The sequence below is a fragment of the Monodon monoceros genome, unplaced genomic scaffold (assembly GCF_005190385.1).
Source record: "Monodon monoceros isolate NGI ecotype Baffin Bay Population unplaced genomic scaffold, NGI_Narwhal_1 Super_Scaffold_5, whole genome shotgun sequence".
NCBI lineage: Eukaryota > Metazoa > Chordata > Mammalia > Artiodactyla > Monodontidae > Monodon > Monodon monoceros.
The window spans coordinates 47,360,357-47,378,862 of NW_021703782.1; the positions used below are offsets into that span (position 1 = coordinate 47,360,357).

The window sequence follows — 18,506 nt, forward strand, 5'->3', positions numbered from 1 at the left end:
GGGGTGTATGTTTCTTTTTGAATTATGGTTTTCTCTGAGTATACGCCCACTAGTGGGATTGCTGGGTCATACAGTAATTCTTAGTTTTTCAAGGAACCTCCATACTGTTCTCCATAGTGGCTGTATCAATTTACATTCCCACAAACAGTACAAGAGGGTTCCCGTTTCTCCACACCCTCTCCAGCATTTGTTATTTGTAGATTTTCTGATGATGCCCATTCTAACCAGTGTGAGGTGATACCTCATTTTAGTACTGATTTGCATATATCTAGTAATTAGTGATGTTGAGCATCTTTTCATATGCCTTTTGCCCATTTGTATGTCCTTTAGGGAGAAATGTCTATTTAGGTATTCTGCCCATCTTTTGATTGCGTTGTTTGTTTATTTAATATTGAGCTGCATGAGCTGTTTATGTATTTTGTAGATTAATCCTTTGTCCGTTGCTTCGTTTGCAAATATTTTCTCCCATTCTGAGGGTTGTCTTTTCATCTTGTTTATAGTTTCCTTTGCTGTGCAAAAGCTTTTAAGTTTCATCAGGTCCCATTTCTTTATTTTCGTTTTTATTTCCATTACTCTAGGAGGTGGATCAAAAAAGATCTTGCTGTGATTTATGTCAAACAGTGTTCTTCCTATGTTTTCCTCTAAGAGTTTTATAGTGTCTGCTCTCACATTTAGGTCTTTAATCCATTTTGAGTTTATTTTTGTGCAGGGTGTTAGGGAGTGTTCTAATTTCATTCTTTTGCACGTAGCTGTCCAGTTTTCCCAGCACCACTTGTTGAAGAGACTGTCTTTTCTCCATTGTATATCCTGGCCTCCTTTGTCATAGATTAGTTGACCATAGGTGCATGGGTTTATCTCTGGGCTTTCTATCCTATTCCATTGATCTATATTTCATTTCTGTTTTCGTGCCAGTACCATATTGTCTCATTAATGTAGCTTTGTAGTATAGTCTGAAGTCAGGAAGTCGGATTCCTCCAGCTATTTTTTTCACTCAAGATTTCTTTGGCTATTTGGGGTCTTTTGTGTCTCCATACAAATTTTAAGATTTTTTGTTCTAGTTCTGTAAACAATGTCATTGGTAATTTGCTAGGGATATCACTGAATCTGTAGACTGCTTTGGGTAGTATAGTCATTTTCAAATATTGATCCTTCCAATCCAAAAACATGGTATATCTCTCCATCTGTTTGTATCACCTTTGATTTCTTTCATCTGTGTCTTATAGGTTTCTGAGTTCAGGTCTTTTACCTCCTTAGGTAGATTTATTCCTTTTGTTGCAATGGTAAATGGGACTGTTTCCTTAATTCCTCTTTCTGATCTTTTGTTGTTATTGAATAGGAATGCAACAGATTTCTGTGCATTAATTTTGGATCCTGCAACTTTACCAAATTCATTGATTAGCTCTAGTAGTTTTCTGGTCACATCTTTAGGATTATCTATGTATAGTATCATGGCATCTGTAAACGGTGACAGTTTTACTTCTTTTCCAACTTGTATTCCTTTTATTTCTTTTTCTTCTCTGATTGCTGTGGCTAGGACTTCCAAAACTATGTTGAATAATACTGGCGAGAATGGATATCCTTGTCTTGTTCCTGATCTTAGAGGAAATGTTTTCAGTTTTTCAACACGGAGAATGATCTTTGCTGTAGGTTTGTCACATATGGCCTTCATTATGTTGAGGTGGGTTCCCACTATACCTATTTTCTGGAGAGTTTTATCATAAATGGGTGTTGAATTTTGTCAAAAGCTTTTTGTGCATCTCTTGAGATAATCATATCGTTTTTATTCTTCAATTTGTTAAAATCGTTTTTATTCTTCATTGATTGATTTGCGTATATTAAAGAATCTATGCATCCCTGGGATAAATCCCATTGGATCATGGTGTATGACCCTTTGAATGTGTTGTTGTATTCTGTTTGCTATCATTTTGTTGAGAATTATTGAATCTATATTCATCAGAGATATAGGTCGGTAATTTTTTTTTGTAGTATCTTTGTCTTGTTTTGGTATCAGGGTAACAGTGGCCTCGTAAAATGAGTTTGGGAGTGTTCCTTCCTCTGCAATATTTTTGGAAGCTTTTGAGAAGGATCTGTGTTAGCACTTCTCTAAATGTTTGATAGAATTCGCCTGTGAAGCCATCTGGCCCTGGACTTTTGCTTGTGGGAAGATTTTTAATCAGTTTCAATTTCATTACCTGTGATTGGTCTGTTCATATTTTCTATTTCTTCCTGGTTCCATCTTGGAAGGTTATTCCTTTCTAAGCATTTGTCCATTTCTTCCAGGTTGTCCATTTTATTGCTATAGAGTTCTTGTAATGGTCTCTCATAATGCTCTGTGTTTCTGCAGTGTCCATTGCAACTTCTCCTTTTTCATTTCTAATTTTATTGATTTCAGTCCTCTCCCTCTTTCTTGATGAGTCTCGCTAAAGGTCTGTCAATTCTGTTTATATTCTCAAAGAACCAGCTTTTAGTTTTATTGATCTTTGCTATTGTTTTCTTGTTTCTATTTCATTTATTTCTGCTCTGATCTTTATAATTTCTTTCCTTCTACTAATTTTGGATTTTGTTTGTTCTTCTTTCTCTACTTCCTTTAGGTGTAAGGTTAGATTGTTTGAGATTTTTCTTGTTTCTTGAGGTAGCATTGTTTTGCTATAAACTTCCCTCTTAGAACTGCTTTTGCTGCTTCCCATAGGTTTTGGGTCATCATGTTTTCATTGCCATTTGTCTCTAGATACTTCTTGATTTCCTCTTTGATTTCTTCAGTGATCTTTTGGTTATTTAGTAATGTATTCTTTAACCTCCATCTATTTGTGCTTTTTAAGTTTTTTTCCCTGCAATTTATTTCTAATCTCAGTGTTGTGGTTGGAAAAGATCCTTGGTATGATTTCGATTTTCTTACATTTAGCAAGGCTTGATTTGTGACCCAAGATCTGATCTACCCTAGACGACGTTCCGTGTGCACTTGAGAAGAAAGTGTAATCTGCTGTTTTCAGATGGAATGTCCTACAAATATCAATTAAATCTATCTGGTCTATTGTGTCATTTAAAGCTTGTGTTTCCTTATTAATTTTCTGCCTGGGTGATCTGTCCATTGGTGTAAGTGAGGTGTTAAAGTCCCCCACTATTACTGTGTTACTGTTGATGCCCACTTTTATAGCTGTTAGCAGTTGCCTTATGTATTGAGGTGCTCCTATGTTGGGTGATTATATTTATAAGTGTTATAAATACTTCTTGCATTGATCCCTTGACCACTATGTAGTGTCCTTCCTTGTCTCTTGTAACATTCTTTATTTTAAAATATGAGTATTGCTACTCCAACTTTCTTTTGATTTCCATTTGCATGGAATATCTTTTTGCATCCCCGCATTTTCAGTCTGTATGTGTCCCTAGGTCTGAAGTGGGTCTCCTGTAGACAGCATATATACGGGTCTTATTTTTGTATCCATTCAGTGAGCCTCTCTCTTTTGGTTGAAGCATTTATTCCATTCACATTCAAGGTAATTATTGATATGTATGTTCCTATTACCATCTTCTTAATTGTGTTGGGTTTGTTTTTGTAGGTCCTTTTCTTCTCTTGTGTTTCCCACTTAGAGAAGTTACTTTAGCATTTGTTGTAGAGTTATTTGGTAGTGTTGCATTCTCTTAGCTTTTGCTTGTCTGTAAAGCTTTTGATTTCTCCATCAAATCTGAATGAGATCCTAGCCAGGTAGAGTAATCTTGGTTGTAGGTTCTTCCCTTTCATCACTTTAGATATATTGTGCCACTCCCTTCTGGTTTGTAGAGTTTCTGCTGAGAAATCAGCTGTCACCCTTATTGGAGATCCCTTGTGTGTTATTTGACATTTTTCCCTTATTGCTTATAATAATTTTTCTTTGACTTTAATTTTTGGCAATTTGATTACTGTGTGTCTCGGCATGTTTTTCCTTGGGTTTATCCTATCTGGGACTCTCTGCACTACCTGGACTTGGGTGGCTATTTCCTTTCCCATGTTAGGAAAGTTTTCGACTATAATCTTTTCAAATATTTTCTCGGGTCTTTTCTCTCTCTCTTCTCCTTCTGGAACCCCTATAATGTGAATGTTGGTGGGTTTAATGTTGTCCCAGAGGTCTCTTATGCTGTCTTCATTTCTTTCATTCTTTATTCTGTTCACGGCAGTGCTTTCCACCATTCTGTCTTCCAGGTCACTTAACCGTTCTTCTGCCTCACTTATTCTGCTACTGATTCCTTTTAGAGTATTTTTCATTTCAGCTATTGTATTGTTCACCTCTGTTTGTTTGTCCTTTAATTCTTCTAGGTGTTTGTTCTTTCATTCTTCTAGGTCTTTGTTAAACATTTCTTGCATCTTCTCCATCTTTGCCTCCATTCTTTTTCGGAGGTCCTGGATCATCTTCACTATCATTATTCTGAATTCTTTTTCTGGAAGGTTGCCTATCTCCACTTCATTTAGTTGTTCTTCTGGGGTTTTACCTTGTTCCTTCATCTGGTACATAGTCCTCTGCCTTTTCATTTTGTCTGTTTTTCTGTGAATGTGGTTTTCATTCCACAGGCTGCAGAATTGTAGTTCTTCTTGCTTCTGCTGTCTACCGTCTGCTAGATGAGGCTATCTAAGAGGCTTGTGCAAGCTTCCTGATGGAAGGGACTGGTGGTGGGTAGAGCTGGGTGTTGCTCTGGTGGGCAGAGCTCAGTAAAACTTTAATCCACTTGCCTGCTGATGGGTGGAGCTCTGTTCCCTCCGTGTTGGTTGTTTGGCCTGAGGCAACCCAACACTGGAGACTACAGGCTCTTTGGTAGGGCTAATGGCAGACTCCGGGAGGGTTCCTGCCCAGGAGTACTTCCCAGAACTTCTGCCGCCAGTGTCCTTGTCCCCACGGTGAGCCACAGCCACCCCCTGCCTCTGCAGGAGACCCTCCAACTCTAGCAGGTAGGTCTGATTCAGTCTTCTATGGGTCACTGCCTCTTCCCCCTGGGTCCTGATGCACACACTACTTTGTGTGTGCCCTCCAAAAGTGGAATCTCTCCCCCACTCCTGTCAAAGTCCTGCAATCAAATCCTGCTAGCCTTCAAAGTCTGATTCTCTGGGAATTTCCCCTCCCGTTGCTGGACCCCCAGGTTGGGAAGCCTGACGTGGGGCTCAGAACCTTCACTCCAGTGGGTGGACTTCTGTGGTATAATTGTTCTCCAGTTTGTGAGTCACCTACCCAGCAGTTATGGGATTTGATTTTATTGTGATTGTGCCCCTCCTACCATCTCATTGTGGCTTCTCATTTGTCTTTGGATGTTGGGTATCTTTTTTGGTGAGTTCCAGTGTCTTCCTGTCAATGATTGTTCAGCAGTTAGTTGTGATTCTGGTGCTCTCGCAAGAGGGAGTGAGCGCATGTCCTTCTACTCTGCCATCTTGAACCAATCTCCTCCAGTTCTTACATCTTTTAATTTTTATTATTGCTTTACCCCATACTTGATATTTCTGACTATGTGCTAGACATTAGTTTGTAAAACTGTAGACATAATTTGAGGACAGAATTGCTTTATTATCCTCCAGAGTTAATTTACACTTGCTTCTGCTAAGTGCCTAGGAACACAAGCAATCCAGATGCATTAGTCCAATTTCAGGATTCTGACTTTGATGATATTCCTCACCAAAATCGTAACTGCTCTGTCTTGACCTTTATTTTTTCATTGCTTTTCAGAGATTCACAACTAATTTCTAAGAAAAATTCCCAAATCAATTGACATTAGCCCACATTCTCAATGGAAGTTAAGCTATTCATTTAGCTCATTCTCCACGTAACTGTTGAATAATTACCAGTCAGGCAAAAATTTTAGTTAGGCAACTTAACTGGTTACTGACTTTTATGCAAGTTCTAGGTTTATACTAAGATGTTCTGTATATGTTACAGACATGTATATTATTTTTTTTTAATTTATATTCTAACGCAAGGTAAAAATCACTTGTGGTAGTTCACAGCAATATTCCATAGCACAATGTGTAACACAGATTAATTATTCAATAAATATGCAAATAATTAGGAATTCAAAGAAATAAACCCATAAAGAAATAAAGCTAGGTCAACTCCATCATTTATCAACAATTAAAAGTATATCCAAATAAGAAAGTGCCTAGACTACTTTTCCTACAGGTAATTATGGCTTGGTATGTCTTTTGCACAATATACAGATTCAGTACAGTAATGCTGGTATATCATAACCACCACACACACATGCACACCCACAAGAAATAAAAATGAAGGAGACATGTAGTGTATTCAGAAAATGATTATTCAAACAATTCAGGAAAAACACTGAAGACATCTCAACTACTACCCTATAATGATGGTCTGAGTCAAAGTCCTCTGAAATCTTACAGCTCTGTGCTATTACCTCCTCCTTTTTGAGTCCTTATAATCAAACACTTAAAATTACACAGAGTTCATCTTTTTACCATCTTCTAAGAAAATGTCCATCTATGGATATCATTGCCTTATTTACTGCATCTTATAGTTCTTGCAGTACACTAAATTCAACTATACAGATAAATGCAGGTGCAAAATTTAGTAGAAAACATAATTTTTCAAATCCCATTCACATAACACTGCACTGTACCCTAGAATGGACCGCATGTTCCATCCAATAGTTTAAAGTCATCATACTTTAAAATGGAAAGGTCTTGTTGGAATATTTTATGTAGTTACAGGTGCCATATTTTAAGAAGAATATTGATGATACAAACTCTGACAAGATGGAATGCGTTCAGAAAGGCAACCCAGGCTCTGCCCTGACAGCAGCAAGGGCTCCGGCAGCACCTGGGTGTGCTCGGGCAGGTCTTTGGGCAGCAGACCGCAATGCTGAAGGCCAAGATCCTCTTTGTGGGGCCCTGTGAGAGTAGAAAAACCGTTTGGGCCAACTTCCTGACAAAATCTTCTGACATCGCCGAATACAACCCAACCCAAGGAGTGAGGATCCTGGAATTTGAGAACCCATATGTTACCAGGAAAAACAAATGCACAGGGTGTGAATCTGAGCTCTGGGATTGTGGTGGCAATCCAATGTTTGAGTCTTGCTGGCCAGCCCTGATGAGGGACTCTTATGGGGTGGTGATCATCTTCAATGCTGACATCCCAAGCCACCTGAAGGAAACTGAGATGTGGTATTCCTGCTTCGTCCAGCAGCAGTTTTTACAGGATACTCAATATCTGTTGAGTGCACACCATAAACCAGGATCTGGAAGTGACAAAGCAAACCCAGCTTCGGCGCCACCCTTGAACAAGCTGAAGCTGGTGCACTCAAATCTTAAGGATGACCGGAAGAGATCAGGATGGAGTTCATAAAGTATTTAAGAAGCATAATCAACTCAGTGTCTGAGAGCAGAGACTGGGAGGAGATGTCAATTATCAATTAACCGGCCTTCACCTAGATGCTTCCGCATCCCAAATGAAGTCGATTTTAGTGCAAATCTGAAATCCATTCACCTACTGAGGTTCTCATCTCCCTTTGGCTGTAGAAGACATCTTCCTTATTTGGCCAAAGGTAACAGTCAGCCAGGGAGTTGACTCATACCGTCTATACTCTGTCCTTAGTTCAGCTGAGAAAATCCTGTTACTGAATTCTGATTGCTTTGCCCCAGATCTCTCCAAAGAGCTGGAAAACTGAGGTGGTTTTTGCTTCCCCTTCACATTATGTCACATTACAAAAGTTGTGGAATTGTAACTGTCATAGCCCAGTGATAGCAACGGTAGTTTAAACCACGTGGATTGGCTTAAATGTGATTTTCATTCCTTAATCTGTACAATTTGCCTAGAATATTTTTTAAAAATATTAGCATTTAACTTCTCCAAGATTTTATTTTTATTTAGATGTCCTTGATATCTGGACACCATATCACACTGGAAGGTGGAATACATATACTTCTTCTAAAAAGGTTTTTTATTATCTCAGGGGAATTTAATTCTTAAATGTTATTTCATATAATAGAGGAAAAACAATGTTATGCTGTCATAACACCCATTTGTAAAAATAGTCAAAAGATTTAATGCTCAGGATAACCAAATATGGTGAGTTTATAGCTTATTGTACAAGTTTTTTTAGTGATCTTTCAAATTATTGTTCTTTCATAAATTTTACTTTTTGAATTTTGTAATATAGCCAACCTGAAAATATATTAACTAGATCAAAAGTTAGATGTAGGGACTTCCCTGGTGGTGCAGTGGTTAAGAATCCGCCTGCCAATGCAGGGGACATGGGTTCCATCCCTGGTCTGAGAAGACCCCACATGCCGCAGAGCAACTAAGCCCATGCGCCCCAACTACTGAGCCTGTGCTCTAGAGCCCATGAGCCACAACTACTGAGCCTGCATGCTGCAACTACTGAAGCCTGCACACCTAGAGCCCATGCTCTGCAACAAGAGAAGCCACCGCAATGAGAAGCCCGCGTGCTGCAACAAAGAGTAGCCTCTGCTCACCAGAAGTAGAGAAAGCCTGCACACAGCAGTGAAGACACAACGTAGCCAAAAAAAAAAAAAAAAGCCAAACATGTTACATGTAGGTCTTTTCAACTGAGAGTGGAAGAAAAGTAGAGACACTTACAAGAGATGAAAAATATGCCCGGCTGTGTTTCACTCTTACAATGAAGAGGGCTGAAATGCAGCTGTTTGGGCAGTCTGCTTGAGAGAGTGGTGTTGGCAGATAATGAGGGTTCCCTGGTAAATTTAGACTGAACTACAGTCAACTCTTAGTAAACTGCCTGGATTACCAGTGAGCACATTTTAAGCCCAGGTTAATTTCCTTTTGCCTGACCTCCACTCAGTTGGAACTTTTGCAAGGAACACAAGATAATGTTAACGCAAACTGTAGTAAATCTTCCTTACGTAATACCTGCAATAATACTAATTGATGTTGAGACTACAGCTCCAAAACAGAGATTATTTTTATCTGATATTTTAATGATTATCCAAGAGCTCAGTAGAAAAATTAACCCAGCAGCTTTCATTTACATTCATAGCCAGAGTACAACCCTTGGGAGTCCTTGAATTGAGAAAAATGTTTTAAAATTTAAGAGGCCACATGTACAGAGGTTACAAGAGACCATTTAATGAAGAAGTCTCCCTGTCTTACCTGTCCCCAAACCCCAGCCCCTCTCCAGAAGCCCCCTTACCTTCTGTATTCTATCAGAAGTCTGTGCACATACAAATGTGCTTTATTAAAGGAAACAGTAGAAAACTATTCACACTTTTTTACAGCTTGCTTTTTTCACTTTTTTTTATTTGGAGAATTTGTGTAAATATATACAGAGCTGCCTTTTTCTTTTTTACAGCTGCATAATATTCCACTTAGCCATTTATTTGGGAATTTTATATTACATATTTTTACTAACAAAAAAAAGAGAAAGAAAGGCAACCCAAAACAATATAACGTCTGTAAAACATGAAAAATTATGAGAAACAGAAGCAGTTAATAAGTTAATTAAGAAATTTATTAATAAAGTTATCTTTTATTATTTGAAGGTCTGAACTGCAGAACTGATTAGACTGTTTCTGAGATTCTCTAGATAAGGACCCAGGATACAAATGGGTGCATACTATAAAAAGGCAAATGTCAACTAAATATATGAAACAATCTAGAAATTTGAACAAAATAAAAAGAACAGTACTGAGTACTTGAAGAGTACTGAGAAACTTATAAACTAAAAGTATCAAGCAAAGGCTAACAGCTTTTTTATAGGGAAGAAGATAGGAATAATTAAAAATTTTAAGATTGCTTCTAAAACTAAGATTCTATTACTGTTTAGAATTACTTTTTTGCCTTCCATCAAATTACTGGCTTAAAAAAATTATACCATGAGTGCATAAAGTCTATCATCTGTAAAGAAATAATTTTCCTCACCCCATGGTAAAAAGATTTTTAAAATGTGACACAATGGATTTTTGCTTTCATTTATAATATATAATGCTTATATATTTTTATATATAATAAAACATATATAATATAAATTACTATATATTATATATAAATATATAATAGTATGTATTAATCTATTACCCAATAAAAAATCCTGCCCCAATATATATATTGTAATACAGTATATATAAAAATAAATATTAAGTATATATAAATATTTATGTATATCATAATTATATATAATGTTAATTACATATCTATATAAACATTCTATATATAGTATATTACATATAAAAATATATGACATATTTCAGAGAATGAAATTGTGCTTATACAGGTATGTGATAAACTTTGTATGATTTATTTTAATTAGTTCAAATTTTAAAATGTACACACATACATGTGTATATATGTATAACATATGTATGTATATGTGTATATATATATTTATGATCTGTTCTAACAATATTTTCTGATAAAGATTATTATAAAATAAATTAATAGGTAGTTTAACATCTTTCAAAACACTTAAAAAGTTTTTCAAGTACTTCCACTTTATGAGTAGTGCTACAAAATTAACTATTTTGATATAGAAAGAATATTTCACAAACTAAAACTATTTAGAACATAATAAAATAAAACGTCAAAACTGGATCACTCATTTATTATTCATTATAACAATAATATTACATAATGCATGGGTAGGAATTTTAGAAGGAAACAAGGAATGAATGCATCCTCCTTGTTAAAAACTGAACCAAGGCTACTCTTTGAGCATGATTCTTTTCAGCCCTGTGAAACCCCTGATTGTCCCTGTTAATTCTAGATAGTTTCAATGCACAAACATAAGTACTCACAGAAGACATATATTGTCATTTTAGGGTGTTAATAATAAACAAAAATGCTGGCATTCTGCATAACAAAGGACATTTCTAAACTGTTAAATTAAGGAGTAAGTATACTTGCCTGACCAGGGTAATATCCATATCCTTCTGGATAAGTTCAGTCTGTTTATTATTCAACTGTAATGATAGAGCATTATATTTACTCTGTGATACTTCAATTTCTTTCCTTGCTTCGATTAAATTGTCTTCAAAGGCCTAAAATTAGAGCACTCATATCACAAATATAATAAATATCAAATAAATAAAATTAAAAGTGTTATATTTAATCCACAAAATAACAGTGAAAAATCAGTAGTGCTTTAAATTTTATTTTTGTTTTCATTAAATTAAAAAATGTTAATACAATCAATAAATTTTACACCAGTCACAGGTTACTTTTTTCAGAAACTGTAAAAGTATCATCATCTCCTGGTGTGAAAGTTAAGAATCTGAAGCTAATAAACTTGAAAATCTATGTAGAAATTTACTTATTAAAATTACAATAAAGTATTATACAATGAAAAAAGTTAATTACTTTTTAACTTTTTCATTAAATGAGCTAATTTACTTAAATATTACTCAAAACAAATAGATATTTTATTATTTCCTCAACTTTAAATGCAGATACACTCGAGAAGAAAAAATGGTGCAGCAAAAAAATAAAAATAATTTTACAATGTTTCAGGTTCAGATCATGCTGAGTTCACTTGATTGTGGTGAAATTTCACCTAAAGTTCAAAGTTGGTCTTTTCCTCCTGATAATTCTCTAAATCTTTTTTTCATTTTGAAACAATTTTAAAACTGATGTACAAGGAATAAAGATGCAGATGTAGAGAATGGACTTGAGGACACAGGGAGGGGGAAGGGTAAGCTGGGACAAAGTGAGAGAGTGGCATGGACATATATACACTACCAAATGTAAAACAGATAGCTAGTGGGAAGCAGCTGCATGACACAGGGAGATCAGCTGGGTGCTTTGAGTCCACCTAAAGAGATGGGATAGGGAGGGTGTGAGGGAGATGCAAGAGGGAGGAGAAATGGAAATATATGTATATGTATAGCTGATTCACTTTGTTACACAGCAGAAACTAACACACCATTGTAAAGTAATTATACTCCGATAAAGATGTTAAAAAAGAAAAACTGATATACATTTTTTCAAAAATATTTTTTCTCAAAAATATATAAAATTAATTTATTTTCATAAAGTATTAAATAAATATTTTATCTAAAAGTAGAGGATACCCCAAAATACACTATACATTCATTATGTACAAAAGCAAGCACAAGCTTTAGGTCAAGCACTAAAAATCTACTCTAGCAATGCACCCATACCTCATATATTCTCCCTGCAGTAACTAGAAAGAACTTTTGAAGATAAAAATATTGGCTTTCAGCCCAGATAGCACTGTGAGTACATGCATATCTCATTTTATCATGTTTCCCGTTATTGCACTTCACTGATATTGCATTTTTTTTACAAATTGAAGGATTGTGGTAACCCTGCATCAAACAAGTCTATCAATGAAATTTTTCCAACATTTGCTCACTTCATGTCTCAGTGCCATACTTTGGTAATTCAAACTCTTTCATTATTATTATATTTGTTATGGTGACCTGTGATGAATGATATTTGATGTTACTACTACAACTTGCTAAAGGCTCAGATGACAGTTAGTTGTTTTTAGCAATAAAATATTTTTTTAAGATATGTAAACTGTTGTTTTATAAGAAGAATTTAAGAAGAATTACTTCTTAAACTCCCATTTATTAAAGAAGAGTAATGATAGATATATAGGTGGGTGTGTAAGTGGATGTAAGAGAGAAAGAGAGAAGGAAACATGGAAGGAAAGGGAAATGAGAGAAGGGAAGGGAAGGCAGAAAATAACAGGTGTTCGCTGGGACGCGAAGAATTAGAAACCTTTGTGTGTTGCTGGGACTGTAAAAATACTCTCAAAAACAGTATGGGGGGGTGGTTTTCAAAACATAAAAAACAGAACCACCATATAATCCAGCAATCTCACATCTGGGTATACATTTAAAAAAACTAAAAGCAGGGTCTTGAAGAGATATCTGTAAACCCATGTTCGTAGCAGCACTATTCACAATAGCCAAGTGGCAGCAACCTAAACGTCAAACGAATAAACAAAACGTGCTATACACATAAAATGAAGCACAATGCAGCCCCCAAAAGAAAGGAAAGCCTGTCACATGCTACCACATGGATGAACCTTGAGGACATTATGCCTAATGAAACAAATCAGTCACAAAAGGACAAATACCAGATGACTCCACTTATATGAAGTATCTAAAGTAGTCAAATTAATAGATACACAGAATACAATGGTAGTTACCAAGGTCTAGGGTAAGGGAGCACTAAGCAGTTGTTATTAAAAAACAGAGTTGCAGGTCTTGAAGTCAACAAAGTTCTGGAGATCTCTTTCACAGCAATGTAAATATAGTTAACACTACTGAACTGTACACTTAAAAATGGTTAAGATGGTTAATTTTATGTTATGTGTTTTTTACCACAATAAACAAGGAAGGAAATTTTGACATATGAAAGAACATGGATGGACCTTGAGATAATTATGGAAAGCCAAATAAGCCACTTACAAAAAATAATGTATGACTCCACTTATATGAAGAATCTCATAGAGACACAAAGCAGACTAGTGGATGCCTGGAGCTGGGGGGAGGAGAAATGGGAAGTTGTTTTTGAATATAGTTTCACTTTTGAAGGATGAAATGTTTCTGCAACTTGGTTGCATACCAATGTGTATATACTTAACACTGCTGAACTGTATACTTAAAATGATAAAAGATTCTAAATTTTATGTTATATTACTTAAACACAATTTTTAAAAAACCCTATGGAGAGGCCAAGATTTAATTAGATTAGACTGTGGAGCAATTTGTGTCCCAGGATATTGACAAAAACAACAGAAGAATCTAATCAGTCATCAGTTTTTGGAGGCCAACAGCTGGGTGTGATACCAACAGACATTAACAAACAAACATATTAACAGACAAATCAAGAGACAGACACATGAACAGACAAATCAAGAGAAGAGACAGTGAAGGAGAGCCCTGCTAAAATCACAGGGTGAATGTGCACATGTCCAGGTCTGTGCTTTATGAAAAGCAACCATGAGAGACTGTTAACAGCATGGGAAACAGATTTCCTAAAATGGCCCAATGAAAACATTAAAAAAACAATGAGCAAACGTCAACAAGCCCTGATGTTATGGCAGTGAGGAGCCAGTATCCAAAACTGCTGCAGTGGGAATTCCCTGGCAGTCCAGTGGTTAGGACACCACAGTTTCACTGCTGAGGGTGCGAGTTCAATCCCTGGTCGGGGAACTAAGATCCCACAAGCCATGCAGCGCAGCCAAAAACAAAAACAAACACAAACAAACAGACAAAACAAAAAACAAAACCCCAAACTGCTACAGTATATAATTTTATTTTATTAACTTTTCTTGCTTTGAAAAAGTTATTTTTCTTTTTACTTTATTTTAGATTTATTTTTATTAAGATAACATTGGTTTATAATATGTTTCATGTGTACAACATTATATTTCTACTTCTGTATACCCTACAGCATGCTCACCACCAAAAATTTAGTTTCCATCCATCACCATACAGTTAACCCCTTTTATCCATTTCACTCCCCACCACCACAACTTCCCCTGGTAACCACTACTGTGCTCTCTGTATCTATGTGTTTGTCTCTCTTTATAGTTTATTTTGGTTTTTGTCTGTTTCCTTTTTGTATTCCACATATTAGTGAAATCACACAGTTCTCCATCTGACCCTTTTACTTAGTATAATACACTCAAGGTCCATACATATTGTCACAAATGGCAAGATTCCATCTTTTTGATGGCTGAGTAGTATTCTACTCTGTGCATACGTGTGTGTGTATGTGCGCGTGTGTGTGTGTGTGTATACCACATCTTCTTTATCCATTTATTGGTTGATGGGGACTCAGGTTGTTTCTATATCTTAGCTATTGTAAATAATATCACAATGAACATAATGGTGCATATATCTTTTTGAATTAGTGTTTTCATATTCTTTGAATAAATACCCAGACATGGGGTAGCTGAATCATATGGTAGCTCTATTCTTAATTTTTTGGACTCTTCATACAGTTTTCCACAGTGGCTGCACCAATTTACATTCCCATCAAGACTATCTGAGGCTCCCCTTTTCTCGACATCCTCAACAGCACCTGTTATTTCTTGTCTTTTTGATAATAGCCATTCTAACAGGAGTGAGCTGATATCTCATTGTGGTTTTGATTTACATTTCCCTAATAATTAGTGATGTTGAACATCTTTTCATGTGCCTGTTGGCCATCTGTATGTCTTCTTTGGGAAAATGTCTAATCAGGTCCTCTGCCCACTTACTAATTGGATGGTTTATTTCTTGAGTTGTATGAGTTCTTTATACATTTTGGATTTTACCTTTTATCAGATATATCATTTGCAAATGTCTTTTCCATTCAGTAGATTGCCTTTTCATTTTGTACATGGTATTCATTGCTGTGCAGAAGCTTTTTAGGATGATGTAGTCCCATTTGTTTATTTTTGCTTTTGTCTCCCTTGCCTGAAAAGACGTACCCAGAAAGACACTGTTAAGACCAGTGTCAAAGCACATAAAGCCTATGTTATCCTCAGAGTTTTATTGTTTCATGACTTACATTTAAGTCTTTAATCCATTTTGAGTTGATTTTTGTGTATGGTGTGGGACAGTGGTCTAGTTTCATTTTTTTGCATGTGGCTGTCCAGTTTTCCCAACACCATTTATTGAAAAGGCTATAATGTCTTTATATATATATGTTCCTTTGTTGTATATTAATTACCTGTATATGTGTTGGTTTATTTCTGGGTGCTCAATTCTATTCCATTGATCTATGTATCTGTTTTTCTGAAAATATCATGCTGTTTTGATTAATATGGCTTTGTAGTCTAGCTGGAAATCATGGACTGTGATACCTCCAGCTTTGTTCTTTTTTCTCAGGATTGCTTTGGCTATTCAGAGACTTTTGTGGTTCCATTATAAATTTTAGAAACTTTTGTTCTATTTCTGTGAACAATGTCCTTGTGACTTGGAAACAGACTGAACTGAAGCTATATATTGTTTTAGGTAGTATGGGTATTTTAACAATGCTAATTCTTCCAACTCATAAGCATAAAATATTTTTCAGTTTATGTGTCTTCTCCAATTTCCAGCAACAAGGTCTTACAGTTCTTAGTGTTCAGGTCTTTCACCTCCTTGGTTAAATTTATTCCGATGTATTTCATTCTTTTTGTTGTGATTATAAATATGACTTTTCTTAATTTCTCTTTCTGCTAGATCATTGTTAGCATATACAAACGTAACAGAGTTTTGTATGTTGATTTTATACCCTGCAACTCTGCTGTATTTATTTTTTCTAATAGCCTTTTTTGTGGAATTTTTATGGTTTTCTCTATATAATATCATATCATGCACAAACAGTGAGAGTTTTACCCCTTTCTTTCCAATTTGGATTCCTTTTATTTCTTTTTCTTGCCTAATTGCTCTGGCTAGGACTTCCAATACTAGGACTTCCAATACTATGTTAAATAAGAGTGGCAAAAGTGGCCTCTTTGTCTTGTTGTCTTGTTCCTGATATTAGAGAGAGAGCTTTTAGTTTTTAACCACTTAGTATGATGTTAGATATGGGCTTCTCATTTACAGCTCTCATTATGATGAGGTATGTTACTATTATAAACATTTAGTTGAGAATTTTTATCAAAAGCCAGTGTTGAATCTCGTCAAATGCCTTTTCTGCACCTATTGAGGTCAACATATGGTCTTCATCCTTTTGTTGATGTGATGTATCACGTTGATTGATTTGCAGATGTTGAAACCTCCTTCTATCCCTGAGATAAATCCCACTTGATCGTGGTGATGATTCTTTTTTTTTTTATTGCGGTACGTGGGCCTCTCACTGTTGTGGCCTCTCCTGTTGTGGAGCACAGGCTCCAGACACGCAGGCTCAGCGGCCATGGCTCACGGGCCCAGCTGCTCCGCAGCATGTGGGATCTTCCCGGACTGGGGCACGAACCCGTGTCCCCTGCATCGGCAGGCGGACTCTCAACCACTGCGCCACCAGGGAAGCCCAGTGATGATTCTTTTAATGTATTGTTTTACTTGGCTTGCTAATATTCTGTTCAGAATTTTTGCATCTGTGTTCATCAAAGATATTGGCCTGTAATTTTCTTTTTTCTGTGTGTTGTCTTTGTCTGGTTTTGCTATGAGAGTGATGTTGGCCTAATAAACTGAGTTAGGAATCATTGACTCCTCTTCAGTTTTTTGGAAGAGTTTGAGAAGAATAGGTATTAAATCTTCTTTGAATGTTTGGTCGAATTCACTTGTGAAGTTGTCTAGGCCTGGGGAGCTTTTTGATTACTGTTTCAATTTCTATATTAGTTATGTGGTCTATTCAAATTTTCTATTTCTTCATGATTCAGTCTTGGAAGCTGTATGATTCTAAAAATTTGTCTATTTTTTCTAGGTTGTTCCACTTGTTGGCATATAGCTGTTCATAATATGCTCTTATAATCCTTTGTATTTTTGTGGTATCCACTGTTATTCCTCCTCTTTCATTTCCAAATTTATTTACCAGAGCCTTGTCTTTTTTCCCTAATGAGTCTAGCTAAAGGTTTTTTGATTTTATCTTTTCAAAGAACCAGCTCTTAATTTCATTGATTTTTTTATTGTCTTTTCAGTCTCCATTTAATTTATTTCCACTATGATCTTTATTATTTCTTTCCTTCTACTGACTTTTGGCTTCATTTGTTATTCTTTTTCCAGTTCCTTTAGACGTAAGGTTAGATTGTTCAACTGAGATTTTTCTTGTTTCTTAAAGTAGGCCTGAATGTCTATAAACTTCTCCCTTAGTACTGTTTTTGCTGCCTCCAACAGATTTTGGTTTGTCCTATTTTCCTTTCCATTCATCATCAAATAAATTTTGATTTCTCCTTTGATTTTTTGTTGACCCAATAGTTGCTTAGTAGCATGTTGTTCATTCTCCACATATTTGTGATTTTTCCAGCTTTCTTCTTGTAGTTGATTTCTAGTTTCATACCACTGAAAAGATGCTTGATATGATTTCAATCTTCTTACATTTCTTGAGACTTGTTTTGTGTCCCAATATATGGTCTAACTTCGAGAAAGTTCCATGTACACTTGAGAAGAATATGCATTCTGCTGCATTTGGACTGAATACCCTGTACAAATCTATCAAATCCATTTGGTCTAATGTATCATTTAAGATCACTGTTTCCTTGTTGACTTTTGGCCTGGATGAACTATCCACTGATGCAAGTGGGGTGTTAAACTCCCCTACTATTACTGTGTTACTATCAATTGCTTGTGTTAAAGTCCCCTACTATTACTGTGTTACTGTCAATTGCTCCCTTTAGATTTACTAGTAACTGTTTTATATATTTCGGTGCTTCTATGTTAGATGCATATATAAATATTGTATCTTCTTGATGAATTGTCCCCTTTATCATTATATACTGTTCAATTTTTGTCTCGTTACCTTTTTTGGCTTGAAGTCTATTTTGTCTGACATGAGTATGGCTACATCCACTTATTTTGGTTGTCATTTGCTTGGAGTATCATATTCAGTCCCTTCACATTCACCTTACATTTGTCTTTAGAGCTGAGATGAGTCTCCTGGAAACAACGTATA

The 18,506-nt window shown here is 35.8% G+C and overlaps 1 protein-coding gene and 1 pseudogene across 3 annotated transcripts in view; one reads left to right on the forward strand and one right to left on the reverse strand.

Moving 5' to 3' along the window:
- The window catches only part of CNTLN (centlein), a 336,853-nt gene that overhangs the window by 203,414 nt on the left and 114,933 nt on the right, over window positions 1-18,506 (reverse strand). For 2 of the 3 annotated variants that reach the window (XM_029202570.1, XM_029202569.1), the window contains exon 6: window positions 10,854-10,987. In XM_029202570.1, coding sequence (XP_029058403.1) covers window positions 10,854-10,987 — 134 coding nt within the window. The remainder of the gene's footprint in view (window positions 1-10,853; window positions 10,988-18,506) is intronic. The other variant, XM_029202571.1, reaches the window with a different exon arrangement.
- On the forward strand, window positions 6,837-7,322 carry LOC114884062 (annotated as a pseudogene).